This window comes from Terrapene carolina, unplaced genomic scaffold (assembly GCF_002925995.2).
Source record: "Terrapene carolina triunguis isolate 2854851 unplaced genomic scaffold, T_m_triunguis-2.0 Scaffold96, whole genome shotgun sequence".
Lineage (NCBI taxonomy): Eukaryota > Metazoa > Chordata > Testudines > Emydidae > Terrapene > Terrapene triunguis.
The window spans coordinates 39812204-39836826 of NW_020664447.1; the positions used below are offsets into that span (position 1 = coordinate 39812204).

At 42.9% G+C, this 24623-nt stretch overlaps 2 protein-coding genes across 4 annotated transcripts; one reads left to right on the plus strand and one right to left on the minus strand.

Annotated features, from left to right (window-relative positions):
• Positions 1-11598, minus strand: HAUS2 (HAUS augmin like complex subunit 2). The gene is made up of 6 exons (XM_024197515.1): positions 11473-11598; positions 8472-8564; positions 6898-6967; positions 5905-6037; positions 996-1104; positions 1-866 (listed from the first exon to the last, which is right to left on the minus strand). The coding sequence occupies exons 1-6, from the start codon at positions 11560-11562 to the stop codon at positions 720-722; spliced, it is 642 nt and encodes a 213-aa protein (XP_024053283.1). The 5' UTR covers positions 11563-11598; the 3' UTR covers positions 1-719.
• Positions 11599-11754: 156 nt separating this feature from the next.
• LRRC57 (leucine rich repeat containing 57) lies at positions 11755-20711 on the plus strand. 3 transcript variants are annotated; one of them, XM_024197461.1, is made up of 6 exons: positions 11755-11873; positions 12993-13176; positions 15488-15623; positions 16581-16849; positions 17655-17840; positions 19466-20711. In XM_024197461.1, the coding sequence occupies exons 2-6, from the start codon at positions 13093-13095 to the stop codon at positions 19505-19507; spliced, it is 717 nt and encodes a 238-aa protein (XP_024053229.1). In that variant the 5' UTR covers positions 11755-11873; positions 12993-13092; the 3' UTR covers positions 19508-20711. The 3 variants fall into 3 exon arrangements, with proteins under 3 accessions (XP_024053229.1, XP_024053230.1, XP_024053231.1); XM_024197462.1 differs by having other exon boundaries at positions 11756-11822; XM_024197463.1 differs by lacking the exon at positions 11755-11873 and adding an exon at positions 12126-12263.
• The last annotated feature ends 3912 nt before the right edge of the window (positions 20712-24623 follow it).

A 24623-nucleotide genomic window follows, 5' to 3' on the forward strand; every position in this document is an offset into this window, starting at 1 on the left:
TGAAATTCTTGGAATCTTATTATATAGACAAGAAATTTAATAATCAGTAAAGAACAACTTGTTATGGATTAACTGAGTAGTTTGTAGGAGGCACTGGGAACAGTCTCCTTCAAGAGAAAGCTGGATATCATAGGTACCTTCCTTCACTTTCAAAGCATTTGACAGAAGCTGCTTTAAAAATGAGTGAGCATTGAACTATTCCTCCAGATTGTGCTACTGTAGTTTTGGCTATTTTGTAATAAAAAGTGCATATAAGAGCTTAAGTCTCCCATTTTATAGTCTACTATATATTTTTTTAAATTCCTATACTTACAAAGAAAATATAGCATATGATCTCAAAATACTTGCAGAAACAAGCTTAGTCTTTACATCATGTGCTTTAGCCATACTGAAACAGACCTTTTGCATTCTACCTTTAAATGTATGTATGACCGTTCCCTCAGATTGCTTCAAGGAGGTATGTGTGAACATATCAGGACACTCCAAAGAGGAATTACACCTAAACAATAAGTTTGTCATTTACAGATCATTGTCCAATTTTAATCATCACTTGTTGCCAATTAAAATATCCCTTCTAGAACAGGGGAGATATCTGACCATAAAGTCTCTAGTTAGACTAAGGTACAAGTATACTGCCACTATCACACAGGACTGGTAAAAACCAGAACTTTCAACTGGTCATCTTTTCTTCGGCACAAATAAGATGTTTTATGGTGGAACTAAGTTCTGAAGCTAGAATCTGATTCGTTAGTGATCTCGGAGTTGTCATAATGGATTCCTTTTTGCAGTTCTCTCCACGTCAGTATCTGCTCTGCCAGCTCTTCAGTCTCTGTCACAAGCAAGTTAATTTTTGCCAGAGCATTGTCCTGGAATACAAGATGGGAGTTTCAGAAGTTAGGAGATACTAAAAGGTGGGTTAAATAATTAAATGATGTTGCATTTTGAGCGGAAGAGCATTACAGAGGATAGGAAAGAGAACCATCTTCACTACTCACCATGTTTTTCATGGTCAGGGGTATCTGAGGGATGCTCTTTATGGTCTGCAAGTGGCTTTCCAGTTTCTCAATGAAGGCCACTGCCAATGTCAATAACTCTGCTACATACCTTTAATTTGGGAAGAAATCCAGAAACAGGCTGTTCAAAATGATGCACAATTTAATCTTAAGCCTCTTGTTCCTGTCTTTCCTTGATTTTTTCCTCTAAACCCCTTCCACAATAATTGTGGGAATTCCTGACCGCCTGCCTGGAGAGGAAATCTCAGCAGAAACAATACAATTGGATGAGGGCACAGGCTGCAGGAGCATCATCATCATCACCTTTGCTTGTCAGCAAATGCTCTCTTTAGTGGCACTCAGTAAATTAAATACATGTCAGTGAAAGACAGGGCTAGTTACAAAGAACACATACCATATATCTATGAGCTTATTCATGTGTGGATGGTGAACAAGCTTCACAGAAGAAAGGAGACTTGGTACTTCACTAGAGTGTTATTTGGTTTTGGAGAAGTGTTCTGAGCATAAGTTAAGTGTTATATAAACCCAGAATTTAAACATCTTTTTGAAAGGTACAAGAAAAGCTGTTATGTGATCTGCTGGAGGAAAGTCAGAACACACACACTGAACCTTTGTGCATAAGAGTGTCATGGGACATGGCCACCCCACAGTACCCCTGCTGGTCAAGCAAGACAGTGCTGGCACTCCCTTCCTCAGTGAGGGTCTTCTCCCCACTCTACACACTGCTCTGTGCTAGACATGTGGCTTAGATCTCCGGTCAAGTCACAAACAACTTTAACCCCTTCCAAAATAGCAAAAGTCCAAGTGAGAAGTCCCAACAAACAAGAAGGTTCTTCTGCTCTTCGGGGACTTCTCTTCAATGCTCCCTTTGGGCCACGTTCCCAGCCCGTCTGGGCTGCCTTTGAGAGTCTTTCTGGCTCTGGAATAGAGCTCTCAACCCCACCGCCCCTCCCGCGGCTGGTTCCCTTATAGTACCATTCTCAGCTCCTGTGCGGCTTTTCTTTTGTGTCCTTCCCTGCTCTGGTACACAGCATTGGGCCCTCACGTAGGTTCCTTTGGAGTACCTGGTCTCCTGCAAACCCTGGCTGAGGGCCTTCCACCGGAACCTGCCCAAACCATGTGGTTCCACCTCAGTCTGATCTCACTCAGCCCTTTCATAAAGCTGTTAAAGGGACCAATCACCATGTGACAGAGACATTACTATCTTTCTGTGTCTTTTACAGTGACAAACCCCCCCCCCCCAAAAAAAAAACAGTCAATTGCTAGCTTTTAGAAGTAAAGATAAATAAAGATAAATTAATGGAGATATCCTATCTCCTAGAACTGGAAGGGACCTTGAAAGGTCATCGAGTCCAGCCCCCTGCCTTCACTAGCAGGACCAAGTACTGATTTTTCCCCAGATCCCTATGTGGCCCCCTCAAGGATTGAACTCACAACCCTGGGTTTAGCAGGCCAATGCTCAAACCACTGAGCTATCCCTCCCCCCCACCTCCATCCTTCTCAGTAATGCATAGAATAATGGTTACCCATAGCTCAAAATAAATATCTCAGATACGGGAGTTATCCTGGTTAAGGTTATTCAGTTACCGCTGTATACCACCAATACTGTTCTTCAGATTGGTTCAGACCAAGTCTCAAGTCAACTAGCATTAGCTAAGAGCAGCCTACTGCCAGCTGCTATATTATGGAGAGACTAGTCAACTATATTGCTAATACTATTTTGAAAAATGCAGTTAAACTGAGGTCTTATTCCATTGCATTTTGGAACAAACAACAAAATTCTTCCTTCCCAAACTCACAACTTAAAGGGGTCCATACATGATTTTTATGAAAGTTTGAGTGGTTTCATTTAAGAGATTAAATTTTCATAAATGGGTCTTTTTAAAATACTTTCTAAACCAGTTTTCTAGCATTTTGTGGCCTCTCTAGAATAATAATGTACTTGAAATTTCTAAGTTTTCACCATATAGCTCATTACTGACAATGTCTCCAATAAGGAGGTCCAAAACAAAAAAACCACTGGAAAAATTGCTGCATGTGTGTGTATAAAAGAGTTTCTGTGGATTGGACTGAGACATTACACCCCATATATTCTTTATGGAAATAAGCTTATGGTAGGGATATGGAATAAGATACATTTTATGCAAGATGGGTCTAGTAAGGTATCATTAAAAAGATTATAATTTACTCAATCATAGAATCATAGGACTGGAAGGGACCTCGAGAGGTCATCTGGTCCAGTCCTCTGCACTCAAGGCAGGACTAAGTATTATCTAGACCATCCCTGGCAGCTGTTTGTCCAACCTGCTCTTAAAAATCACTAATGATGGAGATTCCACCACCTCCCTAGGCAATTTATTCCAGTCCTTAACCACTCTGACAGTTAGGAAGTTTTTCCTAATGTCCAACCTAAACCGCCCTTGCTGCAATTTGAGCCCATTGTTTCTTGTCCTATCCTCAGGGGTTAAGAACAATTTTTCTCCCTCCTCCTTGTAACAACCTTTTATGTACTTGAAAACTTATGTCCCCACTCAGTCGTCTCTTTTCCAGACTAAACCTAATTTTTTCAATCTTCCCTCATAGGTCATGTTATCGAGACCTTTGATAATTTTTGTTGTCTTCTCTACACTTTCTCCAATTTGTCCACATCTTTCCTGAAATGTGGCGCCCAGAACTAGACACAATACTCCAGTTGAGGACTAATCAGCGTGGAGTAGAACGGAAGAATTACTTCTCGTGTCTTGCTTACAATATTCCTCCTAATACATCCCAGAATGATTTTGTTTTTTGGCAACAGCGTTACACTGTTGACTCATATTTAGCTTGTGATCCACTATGACCCCCAGATCCTTTTCTGCAATACTCCTTCCTAGGCAGTCATTTCCCACTTTGTATGGGTGCAACTGATTGTTCCTTCCTAAGTGGAGTACTTTGCATTTGTCATAGGCGCTGACTTCCCCTCTGCCCTGTGGGTGCTCAAACCCCCCACCCCCGCTCACTCCTGGCCCTGCCCCACTCTCACCCCGCCCCAATTCCACCCCCTTCCCCCAAGTCCCCGCCCCACCTCTATTTCGCCTCCTCCCCCAAGTGCGCCACGTCCCCACTCCTCCCCCTCCCTCCTGGAAAGTCCTAAGCGCTGCCAAACAGCTGTTAGGTGGCAGGCAGGAAGCACTGGGAGGGGGAGGAGCGGGGAAGCAGCACGCTCAGGGAAGGAGGCGGCAAGGAGGTGGTGGGGGGCGGGGAGAGGTTGGCTGCCGGTGGGTGCAGAGCACCTGCTAATTTTTCCCTAGGGGTGCTCCAGCCCCGCAGCACCCACGGAGTCAGCACCTATGGCATTTGTCCTTATTGAATTTCATTCTATTTACTTCAGACCATTTCTCCAGTTTTTCCAGATCATTTTGAATTTTAATCCTATCCTCCAAAGCACTTGCAAGCCCTCCCAGCTTGATATCGTCCGCAAACTTTATAAGTGTACTCTCTATGCCATTATCTACATCACTGATGAAGATATTGAACAGAACTGGACCCAGAACAGATCCTTGAGGGACCCCACTCATTATGCCCTTCCAGCACGACTCTGAACCACTGATTACTCTCTGGGAACCATTTTCCAACCAGTTATGCACCTGGTGATTATCCAGTCCGTATGCATGTATTAATTCTGTATCTAAAGTTATGAATATTGACTATGTAACAATTACAACTGGGTGTGTACTTGGGAAACACCCACCAGACAACAGGCCATCAGCCTTGATGGGCCATTAGGCAGAAACAATAAGACTTGGAAGATACTAATCTCTCTCCTTCCCGAGAGGCGTTGCTGTGACACTACTAGGTCATGTCACCTGGTACTAAACACCATCTTGGACTTCTAGTACATTTCCACTAAAAGGAGGGGGAGGTCAAGACTGGGAAACAAAAGATTCCTGCCTTATGTAAATCTTATTTAAGGCTGGAGAGTAAGTTGATCTTGGTTCACTCTTCTCTGAATCCCCATCCAGGATGACTACTGGAAACGCCTAAGGAACAAGGACAAAGGGAAAGGGGGAGGAGTACTAAACCCAGGTTGGAAAAGGGATCTGATCTGTGAATAAGACACCTGAAGATTTAAGCTGCAAGCAAGGTAGCTAACCTTCAAGAATTTCTGCAACCTGTCCAAAATAAAAATGTAGGGTGAGAAATTACTTCTTGCAACCAGTCTAATATCTTAAGCTTAGTATGTGTGTTTTGTTTTATCTGCTTAGTAATCTGCTTTGTTGTGTTTGCTATCCCTTATAATCACTTAAAATTTACCTTTTATAGATAATAAACTTATTTCTTGTTTATAACATAATTCAGTTTGTGCAATTCATATCCGGGGAAGGGGGGGAAAGGAGAGAAGGAGAGAAGCTGTGCATCTCTCTCGCCACATTGACGGAGAGGGTGAATTTTTATGAGCTTGCGCTGTGCAGACTTTTCTATACCGTGCAAAACAATATTATTTTGGGTTTACTCCCCAAAGGGGGTGTGCATTTGAGTGCTGGGCAATTTCCTAGCTGAATCTTCCCATAGAGAGCTGCTTGCAGACTGTGTGATTCTACAGCGTGTGTGCGTGCGCACGCGCATGCTGCCAGAGGCCAGAGAGCCTAATTCAGCAAAACAGGGAGAGGGAGTCCAGGCTAGTGGAGCAGGCGGGCTCAGTGAAACCCCAGTACATCAGGTGGCATCCCAGACAGTGGGATGGGGGGGGTGCAACCCATCACATGGACTAGCAGCATGAGTTTACTTTAGCAACTTTTTGATACAACAGTTGTGCTCCCCCTACCAGGAGTGATTGTCAGGCAAAAGTAGCTTATTTGGACATGAATACATGTGCAGGCTACATGCTAAGAGCTATTTTCTAAGAACTCACCTGTGGAATATGGCTTCAATAGGCAAATTCTCTTGACACAAGGGCTTCATTAACCTCTGCCGGAGAGTCCTCTTCTCTTTCAGCACTGCTTCCAAGTGCTTATTCATAACTTGCAGAGCTTGGCATTTCTGAGCTACACAACAGAGGTAAATATCAAAGGAATGCTGACTGGAAATTGTTTGACCAATGGAGCAAGAGCAGAAACTCATTCTGCATTGCAGTTGACTCAGGTTTTCCAGTAGTTTTTCACTGTGCAAGTGATGGACTCAGGCTCTGGGAGGACAGCAGTAACCAGACTAGTCCCTGTTGAATGATTTAGGAAGTAGTACTAGGATATGTTCCAAAGAGGCTCAGCACATGTACTCCTTAAAAAGGTATCACTTTACTAACAAGCATGGTTTTAAGGGATCTGGTAGCTCCATCTAAAAATCCCTATATGACTTACACCTGCACCCTATAGTATTTTAGTAATAAGAATTTCCTTCAGGGTTATGTTGTGGTGGACAAGAAGAAAAGACCCATAAAGACAAAGCAAAGAGGTGGAGAAATACTGAGGGAATTAATCCATTCCCCCCAATTTACCAAAATAAAATCCCAAAAGTTCTTCTGAGTGACATTACATATGAAAAAAGTACATACATCTGTTGACTTATTTGGAAGGCAACAGGTTTATATGCAGCACTGCTGGGGCACAATGGCTTATGAATGCTCCCAGAACTTCTGGCCCCTGGGGTTCAAGCTATTAAGTGGAATATCACAAAGAACATGCACATGGTCACTAGTGACATGGAGGGTTCTAGTTGCATTGCTGGGCTAGCACTCTTTATTGGCTGATCACCCATCATAGCTTCAGGGGCCATTACACACCAGTGGATGACAAGTGCAATGGCGGTGATGAGAAACAGGGAACTCAATGGAGGTGAAACACATTTGATGACATCCAGGTCAAAGAGCCTAAAACTAATAATTGTTCCCCTGAACAAAACCACTTACTCAGGAAGTATGGGTGAGCAATATCTGCAGTTTCCTTTTCCAGTCCCAGGATTTCGGTTTCCAGGCTCTTCTACAAAAGGCATAAAAAATAGCTACACTTGATTTTCATACGGTTTAATTTCTATTTACCTATATACCTGTGGATATTCCCCACCTCCTCAGCATGTATGTATTCAAAATAAGAATACCACATTCATCCTTCCATGTCTAAGAAACTTTTTAAAAACAGATTAGTTTGTATGGTTGTGTTGAGTATGTGTGCATGAAGAGCTGAGTTTTGCATTTAGTTCTTAATGCAGTGAAGTTTGTGATCATTTTTATTTCTTCTGGGAATGAGTTCCATTGTCTAAATCCAGTTCCTACAAAAGTAGGCGCTCACACTCACAAGTCTCTCCCTAGTGGCAAACAGTTCCCTGGCTCCAGGGGAACACAGCTGCTGTCATAGGGGTGATCTTGGACAGACCTCTAATTTGATTTATTCAGTGGGGAGCCAGTCCAGAATGTGGTCAATGTCTTCTCATGCCCTGTGTTACTAAGCAGATGGACTGCTGCATATTGTACCAGTTGGAACCTTTTCAGGTTTAATTCCTAGACATTAATTGCAGTATGTGAGCCAGGCAGTCACAAGTGTAAATAGGTTGAGAACCACTGGTCTAACCTCTTCTACAGCTAAGCCAATGGGCATGTCACTGTCTGCAATGCTGTTTGATGGCATGGACTTTGCCACTGTTAATGTATGCATTGGATAATTCAGTAAGTAAGCATTACCACCAGACAATAGCAATAACAGAGAAATTCAGAATACATCTCATAGAACTTAAATCTAACAGCCAGTTTAGATAGTAGTGGGAGCCTAAAGAATGGAACTGTAAGAAAGGTACTGTTAGGGGATGTATACACATGAAAATTAATCCAGAATAAGGTAGGGTGTGAATGTAAAGAAGATTATTTTAAGATTAACTCTGTGTAGATAGAGAGTCTTATTCTGAATTATTTTAAACCACACCCAAAAAGGACTAAAGTAATTCAGAATAAGGCACTCTTATTCCAGAATAAGAGTATCCACACATGGAGCTAACCAAGAATAGCTCCCTGTGTAGACAAGCCCTTATCTTGTTAAAGTGGAAGTGGTCCAGTTGCCTATAAATACAACAGCTCATGAAAAAAAACAGCAGTTTGCTGATCTAAGGAGAACAGCTGTTCAGATCTGTTTCCCCAGTTTCTTCAAGAAGATTTAGATAAAGTTTGTTCACCAGATACAATGGGTTGCATCTTTGCAGTTATTACGAAAGAAAGGAATTTGATATATGGGTCTTTCTTTCCTTTGTGATAATTCATTAAATTGTGACAAAGCTACCGTTAAAAACTAAATTACAAATTAACACCACCTGCCATTATATTTTACATATTCTTTTTCTTCTCCAGCCTGCTTTATGTTTTCTACTATATAATGGTAAAAACACAGCATAAAAATATGCTTTCTACATGGAGGGGGCAGTGCAAAGGTCAAGAGCAGTTAGTATGTTGTCTTACCCATCATATAGAAATATGCACCCTGGTACTGATGGATTTACCTGGTTTATTTCAGCTCGGATGTCTGCAATTTTCTCCACCTCGGTGAGGTGCACAAAGCAAGGGGCTTGTTTAGCAGATAAATCCAGCATTTCCTGTTAAGGAACAACAAGAGAGGGTGGTACCGGGTCAGTAGCAATAAGAAGTCACAAGCAATTAGAACATTTTCAAGGTTAGCAAGAACATTAGTGCAACTGGCAGCGTCTTTCTAGGTGTTGCATTAAGTTTCTCCTAACGTTAATGATTTGGGAAACATAAATCTTGCATAGGCAGCTGAGGAAACATTTCAGAAGGACAAAAATGGGCTTACAAAAATAAAACTTCTTCAAAGACAAAGTCCTTATAGAAGAGTCTGAGAGCACCCTCCTTAAAGATTTGTTGTTTAAATCTATGCCATTGGAATGCACCTAAAGACAGAAATTTACTCTTCAGAAGTATAAACAAGAGGAAGGGATACAGTCATCCCTGGCATGGACAGTTAACATCCAAAATTGAATGAAATTAATCAGGCACAGCCGGGAGGGATTTCTCTCTTCTCCCCCATTTCAATTTTAACATTGTTTCTATCAGCATAAACATGGATTTATGATAAATGGCATCTTATTTGAAGACACACACAGTACTTTAAGGGGAAAAAAATAACTAACTCCCCGCCCCAAACCAATGTACTAGGAAGTGGCATGGCTAGTGGATAAGGCACTGAATCAGGAGACCAGAGTTCAATTCCAGCTATGCCACTGATGTGCTGCATCACCTTGGGCAAAACACTTCATCTCTCAATATCTCTGTTTCCCCTTCCTCCTTTTGTCTTTCTTGTCTATTTAGATTCTATTCTATATAATTTCTTATACCATGCTCATCACCATAGCATCTGAACAACTTCCAGGAGTGTATTAAGTAATGTGACTAATGTGTCACAGGTTTGTTCTTTCATTTTCTCTCCCAGGGGAAGAAGTGTATGCAGTGTTCCTTTTGGAATTTATATATTCACATTCACACACACCTCTGTGTTTATATTAGAGATGGCAAGGTCAGAGAAATGCTTCTTGCAAGGTGTGAAAGGTGGTAAGGTTTGGGATGGTCCGCAGTTCCTGTGGAGTTCATTCCACAATCTTGGGTCAACCACCAAGAATACTCAGTCTGATTGTAAGGGCTTGCCTACACTTACAGTGCTGCAGCAGCACAGCAGCACCAGTGCAGCTCTACCGCTGTGGTGCTTAGTGAAGACACTACTATGCTGACAGGAGACCTTCTCCTGTCAGCGTAGGTACTCCAGCTCCCCAAGAGGCTGAGGAGAGGAGAAGCCCTTCCATGGATATAGCGCTGCCTGCACCAAGGGTTAGGTTGGTATAACTCTGTCACTGAGGGGTGTGGATTTTCCACATTCCTGAGCAACAGTTATACCAACATACGTTTGTAGTATAGACAAGGGCTAAGCTCTTTAGGGATGGTCTCTTACTATCTGTTTGCACAGCTCTTAGTGCAGTAGGGCCCCCAACTTGGTTGGAGTTTCCAGGTGCTACTATAAGTTAAATAATAAAAATAATTCAATAATGTGATTGTGAAAGGACTTATGCAACAGGCAAGATTATGCTACAAACAAGGCCCTTTGTTTTTTGTTTAAAATTTCCCAAAAATGTATCAGTGTTTATTACAAAAAAAACAAACACACAGGTGAAAATCTGTGCAAAATTAACTTCAGTTTTCTAGGAAAAGATCAAGGTTAATATTGGGGGAAGGGAGAACAGAAAAAAAGGAACAAAGAGAAAAGTAAAAGTATTTAAAGTAAAAGCAGTTTAATGCTGTAGTTTATTTCATGAACTGTACATTAACAGTATGTACACACCTATGTCTATCTTCCACTACATTGTCTTACTTTAAGAGAGAGCCTCACATTTACACTTAGATTAATTTATTTTAACAATCAATACTTCAATGTATTCAAGTGGTCCAAAATGCAGGTGAAAATTGGAAAAACATATGCAATAGCTTTTGTAAAAGCCAGGAATGTTTTTGTAAAAACTGAAAACAAAGGGCCTTAGCTACAAATAGTGACCCTGACCATGAACATCTGTGCAGGGATCTGTCCACATGGCTTTCTGTACAGGACTGATAGGGAGATGAAATTTAACAGGAGTACTTGAAAGTGGAGGCATAGTTCTATTAGACTATTTTGACAGTACAGATACAGGAATAATCGGAACTTTTACACTTTATCCCTAAGTTCCAAGAGCAGAATCAATGCTGCCCATTTAAATCTAGCACCTTCTGTTGACACTCATTGTGTAAATGAAACCCTAGTAGCAGAAAGTCATCCAGAAGAAGCAAATACCCGGGGGCACAGCAGACAACCACAGTGAGAAATGTGTTCTAACTCGGCCGCTGAAAAACATTAATTTTTATTTAAAAAAAAAATCTAAGGAGCTAAAGAAGATCAAGAACTACAGAACAAAGTCTAACTAAAGTTAGCTCTCCCAAAGCCTGTAATAGCAACCCGTTTTTTAGAGCAGACGTCTGCCTTGGCCACAGGCAATCCGGAGTGTAATCAGTGCTTAATTTGTAATGCAAGAGGTGCGGGAGCTCAAGCAATTTTTTACATTCATAACTAATACAGCAAGCCCAGAGGTGCTGGGGCTATGAACTGCCAAGCCTAGAGGTGCAAGGACTTGAGTCCTTCCACAAATTAAGCACTGGCTATAATGCTCTTTAGGGGATGGGGAACAACCACGCCAGACGGGGGCCTGCTCCAGCCTGGAGAGTGTCTGTCATGCAGCCGGCCGGGCAGAGCCTGCTACGCTGCCCGCTGTTGAGATGGCTCCTACTCGGGGCGCTGACGGTGGGGGTCGGCGCCCGCACGGGGAGGCCGGGCGCCCGCAGCTGGAAAGCGGGGAGGCGGCACAGCAGCTGCTCTCCCGGGCGCGAGGGTTCCCCGCAGGCGCGTTCCCGGAAGGACCGCGCGGTTCCCCGGGGGAGGGGCCATAGCCTGGCCCCGCCGCTCCTTACCTGGGTCACCACACCCGCCGCCAGGCACTTGGCCAGCACCAGCCCCGCGGCCGTGGGCTGCGCCGGGTCCCAAGGGTTCGAACAGGCCATCGCCGCCTTCGCTTCTAAACCTGCCGCGCGCCCGCCCTCGCGCAGGAAGCTCCGCCCACGCGTCGCTCACGCTGGGGGCGAGGCCACGCCCCCTCGCCATGCTGTGTGTGACAGGCCCGCAGCCGCGCTGGCGGGTGTGGCGTTGTGTCTCCGCCATGTTGGATGTGTCCTGTCGAGCGGCGCTGGCCTGGTTTCCGGTTCCGGGGCTCGCGCCGGTGGGTGACTTCCCACGCCCAGCTGGAGCCGGAGCTGGTCCGCGGGTGGGTGGAGACTCGCGATGGGGAGTTAGAGCCGTGGCTGGAGAAAGGGCGGTAGGTGGGGGAGGTTTCCGGCCTGTCAGTCGCCGGGGCCGCAGCCCGGGTAGGGGGAGGCTGCCCTGGGTGCCCCCTGCCCCGAGTGGCGGCTCGGCTGGCCGGGCGAGAGGGGTGGCAGCGCCGCGGGCGGCCGATGGGCTCTGGCTGGGGGCGGCGGCGTGAGGTGTCTCTGACTCTGTTACGCAGCCCGAAGCGGAGCCGCCTTTGGGCCTCCCCCAAGAACTGGGCCGTGCGAGGGGCCGGGCCGCTGGGCGCTGTGCTGGGAGCCTGGACTGGCTGGAGCTGCTAGAGCTCCCCGGGATGGGGCGGTAATTAGCTTAATCAGTCACCCCCCTTCCCGCAGGGGCTGCTGTTCTGTGGGTTTTAACTTGACACTGTCCCTATAAGGTGCTGAACTGTACGAATTCCTACATTTATGTAACCAAATTATTTGAACCCCTCTACAAGACTGAGGGCTCTAAGGCCATGTCTTCACTATGGGCACTACACTGGCATAGCGCCCTAGTTATGGTGCTGTAGCCAGACTACAGCGACAGAAGAGGTTTTTCCATCAACTCCACCTCCCAGAGCTACTGGTAGCTAGGTTGATGGGAGCATTCTTCCATTGACCTTTAAACCAGCCAACCGGGGGTTAGGTTGGCATAGCTGTAGCACTCATAAATGTGGATTTTTCACATCCCTGAGTGCTGTAGCCATGCCAACCTAAGTTTTAAGTGCAGACCAAGCCTAACATATCGAGTTCATGAAGCAGTAATGCCAGCAGACAAGTATGTACGCACATGAGCAATATAGTAACTGCTGTGGCATTACCCCACTATAACTTGTCTTGACTAAAGTTTGTAGTGTACACATGGCCTTAGTCTGACACTTTGATCTTGCCTTCCACTGTTGCATGCTTCCCAACTTCCATGCCATTAATTTAGCATTCAGACAACTCTAAATGGAGGCATCTTAGTATGATAAATTGGGTTAATCTTATTAAGACCTATATTTTGTTAACTAGGGATAAGAAATATAGCCTGATACATTAAGCATACCATTCAACATGTCCAGGTGAGCCATAATGGAAGAAAACTCTTATGCACAAAATGACTTTGTAAATTTGCTTTTTAACAGGAAAATTGGGTTCATGTAATCCAGTGCATCGTGATTGAGAGAGACTGGACTGTGTTTGTGCCTTAAACAAAATCTGTATACTTGACACAAGACCAGCAAGATGGGAAATAGTGCCTTAAAAGCTCACTTGGAGACAGCCCAGAAAACAGGCGTGTTCCAGCTAACTGGAAAGGGTCTCTCTGAGGTAGTAGAACTCTTTGGCTACACATGTACATGACTAATTGTCTTAGGCAGGGACTCTATCTTTCTGTTTTGTAAAGTGCCATGGGCATTAATAGTACTGTATAAATAAATAATGCTTCAGGCACCTCACTGTCCCCCTTTTAAGGAAAACACTCTTGCATGCACCTTTGCTCTAGCAATCAGTGATGCTCCGCTTACCTGGAAACTTGTATTTCTTTATAATTTCTGGTTTTATATTTAAAACAAATATATTAAATCCAGGAGTCTTAAAAGTTTATGCAACAAAAAAGGTGGCTTTCAATAAAAAATCTTAACTTGAGAGCACAAGATAAGTTTTATAACTGTATATTTATGCAAGATACTCTCAAATTTGTGAAATACTTTAAGGCCCCAATCCTGCACACACTTATTCACATGCTTAACCTTAGTCATGTGATTGGAACTGCTCAAGTGACAAAAGTAAAGCATATCCATAAGTGCCTATGGTTTTAACACATTATCTGAGATTGACTTGATTTTGTTTGATCAATTCCCAGAAAAATCCAAATCAGACTTGAACAATAGCTGTTGGGTCTAGCTCAGGGGTCTCAAACTCAAATGACCCTCAGGCCAATGTACTAGTCCTCATGTGGCCCTCGTGGTCATTTGAGTTTGAGACCCCTGAGCTAGACCCCATTCCAACCCCTTCCTCGAAATCCCCACCCCAACTCCGCCCTCTCCCTGACCCCAGTGGATACAGGAGAGGTGTGGCAGGGGCCAGGGCAGGGAGTTGGGGTTGGGGTGTAGGAGGGGTGAGGGGTGCAGCAGGGGGTCAGGATGCAGGGTGCGGCAGGGGGTTCAGGCAGGGGTTCAGGGTGCAGGGTGTGGCAGGGGGTCAGGGTGCAGGAGGGGTGCGGGGTATGGCAGGGGGTTGGGGTGCAGGAGGGGGGCAGCAGGGGATTCAGAGCAGGGGATTCAGGGCAGGGGGTTGGGGTGCAAGAGGGGTTCGGGGGGGCGGACTCTGGAACTGCGGCTAAGGGGAACCGCAGCCAATGGAAGCCGCTGGGGGCGCTGCCTGAAGCAAGAGCAACACGCAGACCCATGTGCCTCCCCCTTCCCCAGGTTCCGGCTGCTTCCTGGAGCGGCGCGGGGGCAGGGCAGGCAGGGACCTGGCCTGCTCTGCCCCTGGTGCACCTTCGGGCCAGAGCCGCTCTAGGTAAATGCTGGGGGAGGGCGGGAGGGCTGCGAGGAGCTCGCGGGCCACAGAAAATAACCCCTGGTCTAGCTGCTGTTCGTATGATGTCCAAGTTTAACACTGCACCATGTTACTTTGTTGTTGTGCATGGGGGGGGGGGGGGGGGAATACAATTCTTATATGTTTAATCTTCCATTTCACTTCTCCCTTTCTGGCAAGGGGGGGGGGAATATGATAAGTTGCTGCTATAATTTGCAGGGAAAAGCTAAAACATGAGTGTGTTTCCCCTCCCCCCCCCATTACTGGCTCAAGGAGTAGAAACTAGAACAGGTCCAAATTTCTTGATCAAGGTCCACACTCCAGAGAAAATAATAAAAAAAAAATCAATAATAACAAGTAAATACATTTTGGGATCCGTTCAAAAGTGTCTGATGGTCTGGATTTGACTACCCCTGGACTAGGAGATATTTGCAGATATTTGGTGCTGTTGCTGACTGTGAGAGTAGATGATTTAAAAAAAAAAAGAAATCCACACGTGAATGATGTAACAATGTTACATATGCTTTATGATGGCAAGGTATGTGAATAAGAGAGGGGGTGAGTTCCAAAGAGCAGACAAGAGTTACAGTAAGATGGAAGGAAATGTTTTTTGTAATCTATATAAAATAAAAGGAGGGAAGAAGGGGTTTTATTTAGCTTCCATCATGCTTAAAAGTGTGTGTGTGTGGGAGATAATCAAATAGCAAAGGTTATTAATAGACATTAAAGAGAACATAAAAATGAAAAGTTCTGTAAACAGTATTGTGCTGTATTCCTATCCTCGCCCTTTTTTTCTTTATTTTTTATCCTGTTTATTTAGACTGAATTCTGGACTAGGAATTAGTTTTCCTAGGAGTCTGAAAAATGTCCCTTGCATTTTTTTTTTTTGTGCCATTGAAAAAAATTAACTTCATATATTGTTTTTGCTTGAATTTGGTAAATCTCACTTTTGGTGATGGTGAGACACTGTGCATCATATGGACTAATATAAACTTGAACTGCAGTGTAAATAACTGAAAGACTGATACCATGAAATTATATTGTCTATTATGAAGTTAAACCAGCTGTTTTAATGTTGTTTATACTTCCACCCCCCCAGTTTCCTGAAGACCTGCAGAAGCTAGCTAGCAACTTAAGGACAATAGATTTGTCAAACAACAAAATTGAGATCCTGCCACCACTGATGGGAAAGTTTTCTGTTCTGAAGAGTCTTGCTTTAAACAACAACAAACTGAGTATGAGTTTTTAATATTGTCACCGATTTCTAAAAAGAATTAGACTTCTTTGTTGTTGGTCTGACATTAAATGTGATAACTTGACTCTTACAAAATGCAAAGGGAAACACTGGTTGCTTAGACTAAAATCTCTTGGAATTCATGATCAGGAGAAAATTAGATTTGTTCAAAACTAGTTAGCAATTTTGTTATATTTTCACCCTTGCAATAACGTGTAAGTACTTAAAACCACATAACTGTGTGCTGTAAACCTGTCTGATCTAAAAGCTGAGGAAAGTCAGATAGTTTAGTACTTGCATGGAAAACCTCTGAAGATGGTGTCCCGCAGAAAACAGTGCTGGTGATTCAGTGGGTGTCACTCCTGTTGGGCCAGTGTCCCGAAGACCGGCAAAGCTAGCAACTAGAATTAGGGGGTGCTGTGCTACTAGAGGTGTCGTCTTTTGGGTGAGTGATAAAATTAAGTTCTTTAGCACTTGTAGTCATTAACAATGCCATAGCATCCTTTATGGAAGTAAAGCATTATGCCTAAAGTTTTGGCCAAATTCCAACTCTATTTATATTCTGCTTACCTAAAATTTCCCTTGCAGCTTATTAGGGAAGTGTTCTTCTTGTCTCCAAATTTTTCTGTTTGTGCGATGGTGAAAAGCTGCTGTGTTTCACCACAGATGTCTGAACTTCAGAGACTGGTGAACTGTTTGCTATAAGCATTTTATAGCTTTTTGGGTTCATTAGGATGGGATGAACAAATTTAAACTAATACTTCACTCCTAAACTTCAAATGTTGCAAAATGTGTTTAGCCTAGTGGTTTGGGAGAGAGGAATTTTGTCTTGGAAAATCCTATCAGAATAGTGTTGTATATTCCACACAGGAGCAGACTTGGCTTTTAATGGATATGAAAACTCGCAGTTTCGTCTGAGTAGATTGGGTAATTTCTTTGTTCGTAATTTTATTGCTAGCTGCTCTACCTGAGGAGCTGTGTAAACTGAAAAAACTCGAGACCTTGCATCTGAATGGCAACCATCTGACGCGGCTGCCTGCCACCTTTGGACAACTCTTGGCTCTCAAGACCCTGAGCCTTTCTGGAAACCAGCTTCGGACTGTGCCCACCCAACTCTGCAGTCTTCGTCACCTAGATGTGGTGGATCTCTCAAGAAACCAGATCCAGAGTGTCCCAGACACAGTAGGGGACCTGCAGGCCATTGAACTCAATTTGAATCAGAACCAGGTCTGGAAACTGAGGCTTTAGAGGCATGTGAACTTAAGGCATGATTGAGTCTTAAAGAGTTAGTTCTCTCTGAGCCCCAGAAGTCAGGACAGGCAGTTACCACTTCAGTGTGAGAGGAATGCCTTTTGGGTATGACAGTGGTGGAGGATCCATATAAATACCTAGCTAGTTTTCATCTACTGTGATGCCTTCTATTGCCTGATTTGACTTTCTGGGATAGCCTTTATAGGGTCAGGCTCGCTTTGTTAAACAGTAACTTTCCTGTTGTGAGATTAATGCCTCAGACATGCCCACTCTGTTCTATTCTCCCACTCCACCACATGCATTGTAGCACTAGCCCTTTATTCAAGTTCCCAGGTGGACCCTGCTTTGAGGGGAGGTATCCAGATGCCAGTTGTTGGGAAAATTGCATGTCTAATGTCAAATTGATTTGAACTCGTCACCACTGCACATCACGTGTACAGTATTAGAATTAAGGACAGCTTCACTTCCAGGGTCTCATTTTAGAAATACTCGAATTCTTTATATGGTTAAAGTCAGCAGGTATGATGTTTCCTCAAAACTAAAATTATATAAAGTTGCTCGATGCCAGTCATGCTAGGAAAATAAGTAGTTCTCGTTTCCTGTCATTAACCCAGTTAATCTACAAAACAAGCGACAGTGTTGTTAAAGTGGCTGAATAAACTGAAGTCAGATTGTGTAGTAGTTGTGAAACACAGATCGGTGTACTTATAAATAACCAATTATCAGTAAAAATGTACGGTTTCAAGCTTTTTTTCCACTTTCTCCTTTTGGACCATGTCAGATTTCTCAGATCTCAGTGCGGATCTCTCACTGTCCACGCCTCAAAGTCCTGCGTTTGGAAGAGAACTGTCTAGACCTCAGCATGCTTCCTCAGAGCATACTCAGTGATTCCCAGATCTCATTGCTTGCAGTGGAGGGTAATCTCTTTGAAATCAAGAAACTCAGAGAACTGGAGGGCTATGACAAGGTTTGTAGAAAACTGTTTCCAGTGAATGTTTTTTGCTTTCCTGCTCATGAATGCATCTCAGACTACTGGGGGATCAGAGTTCTGCTGGTGGATGAGACTTGCAACAGTCCACAAGTATCTTTGCAGCCATTGGCAGTAGATGACCTTCCAAGGATGACCTTCTGCCTTGCCCATTAGATAACAACAAAGGACCTGTCTGTGGTTCAGGAACTACTTGTAAGATGAACATCTTGCAGCTTTCCTCTCTAACTGTCCTTTTTGCCTTAGTGATGCGTATCCTTTTCTCCCTGGCGTATGTCAGACTGGATTGCAGCCCATGCTTATAAGCAAATTTTTTTTGATGCTACAGCACTATTAGACAGTACCCTAAAGAGAGAGATGGACCTTAATCACATTTGGAGCAATAATATTCCTAGTTAGTGCTTTATTTTATTGAGCATTATTAGTGGTTGGGGTTCTATTTCCCAACTATCCCTATATAGAAGAAATTGGAATTAAGGGGTAAGACTGGAAAAATTATAGAGGAGCTATCTGGCTGTTTAATTAGCCATAGACTTCATGGCCCTTTGCTTGGGGGAGAGTTCAGGTTGTTGATCTCTAGCATGATGGTTGTACTGGAGAAAATGCTTTATAGGACAGCTTCCCCGTCATTGTCCTGTTTATACTTTCACCCTGACTCTAGTAGGTTGTGCCTGCATCGGCTCTCTCATGATCTTGCCTGCACTGACAGGTCATGTGGTAGCCTTGTCATAGTCATTCTCTATTTGCATAATCCCCACTGCATAGTAGGTGAGGATGGAAATATTCCTTTTCTGTTAATAGTGGGGAGAAGGGCAAGGAATCTAAGTTGCTTTGATAAAAAATAAATAATAGGGAAACTCTAATTGCGTGTTAGTCACATAGATTATGGGCCTGGGTCCTCCCCTATATGTGTGTAGAATATAGCTAGGATTTTATTAATTTTTTCAAGAAAAATCACTTGTACTTAGAAGTAAGTATTGGCCATTATTAATTATTATTATTATTATTATTTTTAACTCAACTGTTTTATCACAATAGACTAAGACAGCATCTATCCCTGCTTCTCCCCCACTCCAAATTGTTCTGGGAAAGCTTAAAAAAAATGCTTCAATGAGAAATGTATTCTTGTGGATGTTTATCTTGTCTATTTAGGGTGACAAGAGAGTGGAAGAAAGCTGGTGCTAAGATGGTGGTGCATCACTTGATCATCATAAGGCACCAAAGCACCTCCATTGAATGAGACAGGGTAGAGGCTAGGAATAATAGAAGGGAAGTTGTCTACAGTATTTACTTTTTAATTCACACAGCATCCTCTAAACCTGACAATGGGGTGCTTGGTCTCTGTGAGACAAATTACTGTATTGGCTTGGAGGCTGTAGGTAGTACCTATTTATGTAAATCTACAAATTCATTAAACAGATGTTGATGACTATAAAGCTTCCTTGCTGCATGAATGGGATGCTGCTGCAGTTCACCAGCAATAAAATCTCCAAATGACTTCTTTTCTGTGTGAAGTTAGGAATGGCCAGTTCCAGTATGGCTTTTGTATCACCAACTTTCCAGTTTCAGAACAACCAACTTTCTCTTTGCTCTCTGCTTTTTAGTACATGGAGCGGTTCACAGCCACCAAGAAGAAGTTTACATGATGGACTGCTGTTCTGAGTCTGTATCATTGGATGTAAAAGATAGTGACCAAAGCAGCATAATCAGCGGCACTGTCTGCTTGGAATGACAACTTAAACCAAGATTGACAGTTTTGGGCTTGATGATGGCGATGAGGAAACTGACAATATTCGTTTCATAAGTCTGCTATGTTGCTGCCACTACCACTTCAAATAAAAATCTGACATTGGGAAATTGCAGCCTAGGCCTTGAACTGTTAAATTTGGCTAGAAACTGGTTATACTTCTGGCTAGCTTCCTCACTTCATTTTATTCTCCCTTTTCAGGATGACTTATTTGGGAGAAAGGGGTACATAATCCTCACTAGTTGATGAGGTAGAGGACATAAGCTTTTTTCACAACAGATGCTACTGCATCCTTATAAAGGGAAGTTGACTATTGTTTAGAGTGGGTTACTTGCATCTAACATGTTTGCCTGGTAGTATACTGCAGTTCTGCTACCACAATAATTCCAAAATATTAAGTTATACTACTTGCTGTAAATGTCCTCTAGCATGGAGGTTAACTTTCACATAGATCTGTTGTAATACTAAAAATTGTGTACATTTCATAAAGCACAAATAGTTAAATGAGCTCACATGGTTAATTTATCTTGTCTATTTTATATTAACTGCTTTAGTAATCAAATCTTGTTTCTATCATCTTTTCTCTTACCAGTTGTATCAATTCACAGTACAATTTACAGGATGTCTTCTAGTTGATGGAGAAATGCACTATTCCCTTCTGCTTGAACATACTGCTATTTAATGGACTACTTGACAGGTTTTTTTCTCTGTCTTCAGTAAAATGTAGTTTGCTGGAAAAACTGTTATCCTTGCACTGATGAGTCCTCACATCTGCAGAGCCACGTCTAAAACTTTTTCACCTTATTACAGCTGCCTTACTACCAAAAGCACCCAGCAAGAGCTAAAAATGTATGCAATTATGTAACAGGTACTAAAATCGATTAATTGTAATAGATTTAACTTGTGTATTTATTTTACTAAAACACTTTAAAACTGTAGTTTAAATGTCTCAATTCTAACCATATTTCTGCCACTTCAATGTGATTGTATTATTAAGCTTACCTAAAGGGTTTATTTTACCAATCTATATTAGATTTTTTTTGTATAAAACTACTTGTGACAATCTAAAAATAAAGACACTACTTTTGAAGAGAGAAAATGGCTGGTAGATAGTAAGCCTTTGAGTGACAAGTTAGCTAAATGCTACTACCTGTTCAAAAATGATTATGTAGAAATTCTACTAGAAAAACTTGCAAAGTAAAATACCAGTCCTCTGGGATTTCTAATAAGAGCAGTTCCTAATTCATCATCTGTAAACTGCTCAAATGCTTAGTCAGTTCCATGGATGGATGTACCCAAGATGTAAATACAGAGTAAGATGTAAAACCTTTCAAAGCTGTTGGGAAAGTAGATCATGGAGAGGAAGTTGTTATACAGAAGGTTTAATATAGCTGACTCTTAACAGCTGAAGTTGCAGAGTAAAGAGAAATGTTGAACAGACTGGCATTTAACTTTCTCTACAAGAATGGTAGAGTGGTATATACAGTATGTGCCTAAAGCAATGTCAGACAGGCAAGGAACTATCTGGCTGAACTCACAATAACAGCCATAGCTTGAAAAGCTCTGCACATACTTAAGTTCCTCAGGACTGCTTTGCTCTGGGAAATCCCAGCATGTGGGAGCAGTTGCTTTTGAGGGACAACTTCCTCTATGTTGGACTTGATTTGGTTTCTATTCTTCTTCACTGAAATCCACCACCTCTGCGTGTGTGGTGGCTCTAGGGACAGAACAGTACCATCATTAAACATGCGCTCAGTTCATTCAAGAAACAATCTAGAAGTTTGAAAGTACATAGATAACGTATTATTTTCCTATCCTTCAAGTGCGTACTGAATTTTACCTATATCTCAAGTAGCTAAACACTAAGTATGTCTACACTTACTGGGGCTCCACACTGTGCCAATTAATCCACCAGAAGTCGATTTAGGGTCTAGTGAAGACCAGCTAAGTCGACCGCAGATTGCTCTCCTGTCGACTCCGGTACTCCACCGGAATGAGAAGTGTAAGGTAAGTTGATGGGAGAGTTATTAATGTAGCTGGAGTTGCGTAACTTAGGTCGACTTAGCCCCATAGCATATGTAGTGTGTGAACCACAAGCTGGGGGAGGCTGTGCCCCGCCCCCCCCACCTTTTGCCTCTAGCCCTGGAGCAACAGGAGGGTCGGGCAGCACAGCTGCAGCCTCCCTAGCCCCAGAGCACAGGGAGGGTGGGTGGCACAGCCTAAGGGGCCATCCACAAGGAGACTGGAGGTGGGCTGAGCAAGAAGGAGGGTCTGGGGGCAGAGCATGGGCAGCACTGCACCTGGCTGTTTGGGGAAGCACAGCCTCCCCCAGCTTATGATCCCTGCTGCCTCTACCCTGTAGTGTAGACCAGGCCTAACGCCTACTTTTTGTAAAGCACAGGTAGATAAGGAATATTATATAAGTAAGTGATTGTGTGCCTTCCACCTAGTAATTTATCTAGTTCTAAAATACTGCACTGTCTTAAGCAACGAAGAGTCCTGTGGCACCTTACAGACTAACAGATGTATTGGAGCATAAGCTTTTGTGGATGAATACCCGCTTTGTCAGATGCATGCACTGTCTTGTAACTTTAAAAGGAGTCCACCTTCATCATGCTGCTTGATGGGAGTGGAACAAACATGTACATTCTCCCATGTGGAAAGTAGGTTAGTACAGGAGTTCAGCCCTTGAAAGGATAGGTAGTTTAAATGTGCATGTTGGTTGAGTCTTAAGTATGTACTACAAGGCTGAAGCTTGTCTAGTGGCAGCACCCTCTATCAAACTAGCCTGTTGAAGGCAACGGTACCTGCAAGAATATTTCAGATTCTGGCATCCAGAAACTAGACAATGTAATGGGGCCAGTGAACTAAGTACAGTACTGCCTTTTAAAACCAGACCTGGAGGAACAAAACATGCTCTTGCCCTCTCTAACCTGAAAAAAGTTGATAGCTTGTTTAAGTAACAGCTGAGGAACAGAAGCACCAATGAATGGTCAATGCCACATTATACTTCAGGCGGTGCAGACCACCAATCCTATGAAGCTGTTCACTAGCTACAGATGTACTGAGCACAGACACACATAAGCTTCCACTTTCTCCCACACAAGTCATCCATATTAAAGCAGTAACATTCCTCCCTTGTTTATGGCTTGCACATGGGCAAGCTTCTTAAATTCTTGGTGGTGTATTTATTCACCACTCTAAGTTATGGGTAGCCTTACTAGATGAGCAGGGGGGGGAAAAAAAGGGTAGATTCCTTCCTTCCGTCCTTTTCCCTCAGCTATAGCAAAGTCCACAAGCTCTTCCCACTTCTATTTGTTTGTGACATTATTTCCTGAATAGTGCTTTTCTCTGGCATATGTGGCAGGAAAGTGTTTTGTTTATCTTAGACAGGAACTGTGCCTGTTATCTCTTGTAGAAAGTGTGATCTCCTTCAATAGGTGAATGGCAGCGGATTCCCCAAAAACACTTTCTGGCTATCTTTTTCAGAAATTAGAAAAAACCTCAGCCTTTGCAGTGGACAGTTTGACTCTTGCCTTTGAGCCTGAATTAGCACTTCTGGTGTAACTTTCCCTGGCAGTGGGTCACTGTCACATACCAGCTAGACAGAATGACATCAGCTTTATAAAGCAGTTTAAAGAAAAATAGCATGCAAGGGATCATCAGGCAAATAAAACAGTGAAAAGGTCTTTGAGCAGATCCCACATCCTCAGGGTCACCATTAATTCTGATCAAGCTGGGAGTAGCTCCATTAGAGGACACTGATGCAGCCTTCTTTTACCTCCTGCAGGACAATCAAGCACTTGTCAGACCAAAGGGAAAAAGGCATGCAAGTCAAAGAGGAGTCCTTTCACCTCTGTCACTTTGAACTGGTCAGCAGCTCTAGCCTTTTGGATGGATAGGTATCTTTTCAAACAATAGCTACATAAACCTAGCATTGTTCTATGATGTATATCCTTGTATTAACATACATTGCTTCTACTAACACTAAGATTTCTGAGGTATAGGATACATACCACATTTGACTACACTAACTAAAATGTAATCTGTATATGCCTCAGAAGTCATCTTGTATTTTCCTTATACACTCCTCCCACTCACCTCTTTCAGACACAGTTCACTTGTCCTTTTCGCTGTATTCCTGTCTGTATGATACCTCACAGTCCCTTCCAATTCTTGTGCACCTGTTTCCCCCTCACCTGTACCCACATATGCAACATTTAACTTCTGCTTCTTCAAATTCAGCCTAAATTAGTATTGACTGCAACTAACTGCATATGTAAAATGAGGCTGGCAGCTTCAAAAGGTATAGTGTCTACTGGCCACATGTCCACAATTGGCATTTACTGGGAGTGTCAGAAGACAAAAAATGGAACGATGAAACAACTGCATAGTCATTTTATGGACAAGTAGGGAGACTACATTAGTATAGTGTATTACTCTTCTATAGGAGTAATTTACACATGTAAATTATTCTTACCCACCCTTACTGTCTTCCTCCCATCTCAAAGCTGTTGCAATCTTATCTACAATTATCCACCACCTTTTATCAAGCCTCTTACTTTCTCTCCCCAGCTGTATTTGCATAGTATTTTAGGATACTATTTACATAAAAGGTACTTCACAAACTAGAGTTTTGTTGTGGCAGATCCAGAACAAAAACTGGAGTACTTTTGATAGCACAACAAGTCGGGCTATGCAGACATACAGCTCACAGGTCAGGCTTTGTATAATCGAGTGGTGTTTAAAGGTGGTGTAGTATAGTAAAAAGGGTAAATCCTTAGAGTTCACTTAGAGTGGATTGAGGATGAGTTGGTGGACATTTTTCAATCACCAGAACTTTCATTTGGCAAATTTTTCAAAAAGAAAGGTTTAGTGCTGCTGCTTCTGCTTTGTCATCCTATGATAGGGAAAGCTGGATCTTTCAAAATCAGCTTTAAGAGGATGGAAAGAAAGATGGAGGCAACTGCTTGCTACTAATTACAACTTTATACAACAACACTTTAGGTAAGGAG

Bases quoted from the DNA above. Each gene is read 5' to 3' on its own strand.
- HAUS2 (XM_024197515.1), bottom strand. From the start codon at position 11,562: ATGGCCTGTTCGAACCCTTGGGACCCGGCGCAGCCCACGGCCGCGGGG. The intron at 8,565-11,472 runs GTAAGGAGCGGC...GTTCCTTAACAG, and splicing joins CGGCGGGTGTGGTGACCCAG to GAAATGCTGGATTTATCTGC. The intron at 6,968-8,471 runs GTAAATCCATCA...TGCCTTTTGTAG, and splicing joins TCCGAGCTGAAATAAACCAG to AAGAGCCTGGAAACCGAAAT.
- LRRC57 (XM_024197461.1), top strand. From the start codon at position 13,093: ATGGGAAATAGTGCCTTAAAAGCTCACTTGGAGACAGCCCAGAAAACA. The intron at 15,624-16,580 runs GTATGAGTTTTT...TTTTATTGCTAG, and splicing joins TTTAAACAACAACAAACTGA to CTGCTCTACCTGAGGAGCTG. The intron at 17,841-19,465 runs GTTTGTAGAAAA...TCTGCTTTTTAG, and splicing joins AACTGGAGGGCTATGACAAG to TACATGGAGCGGTTCACAGC.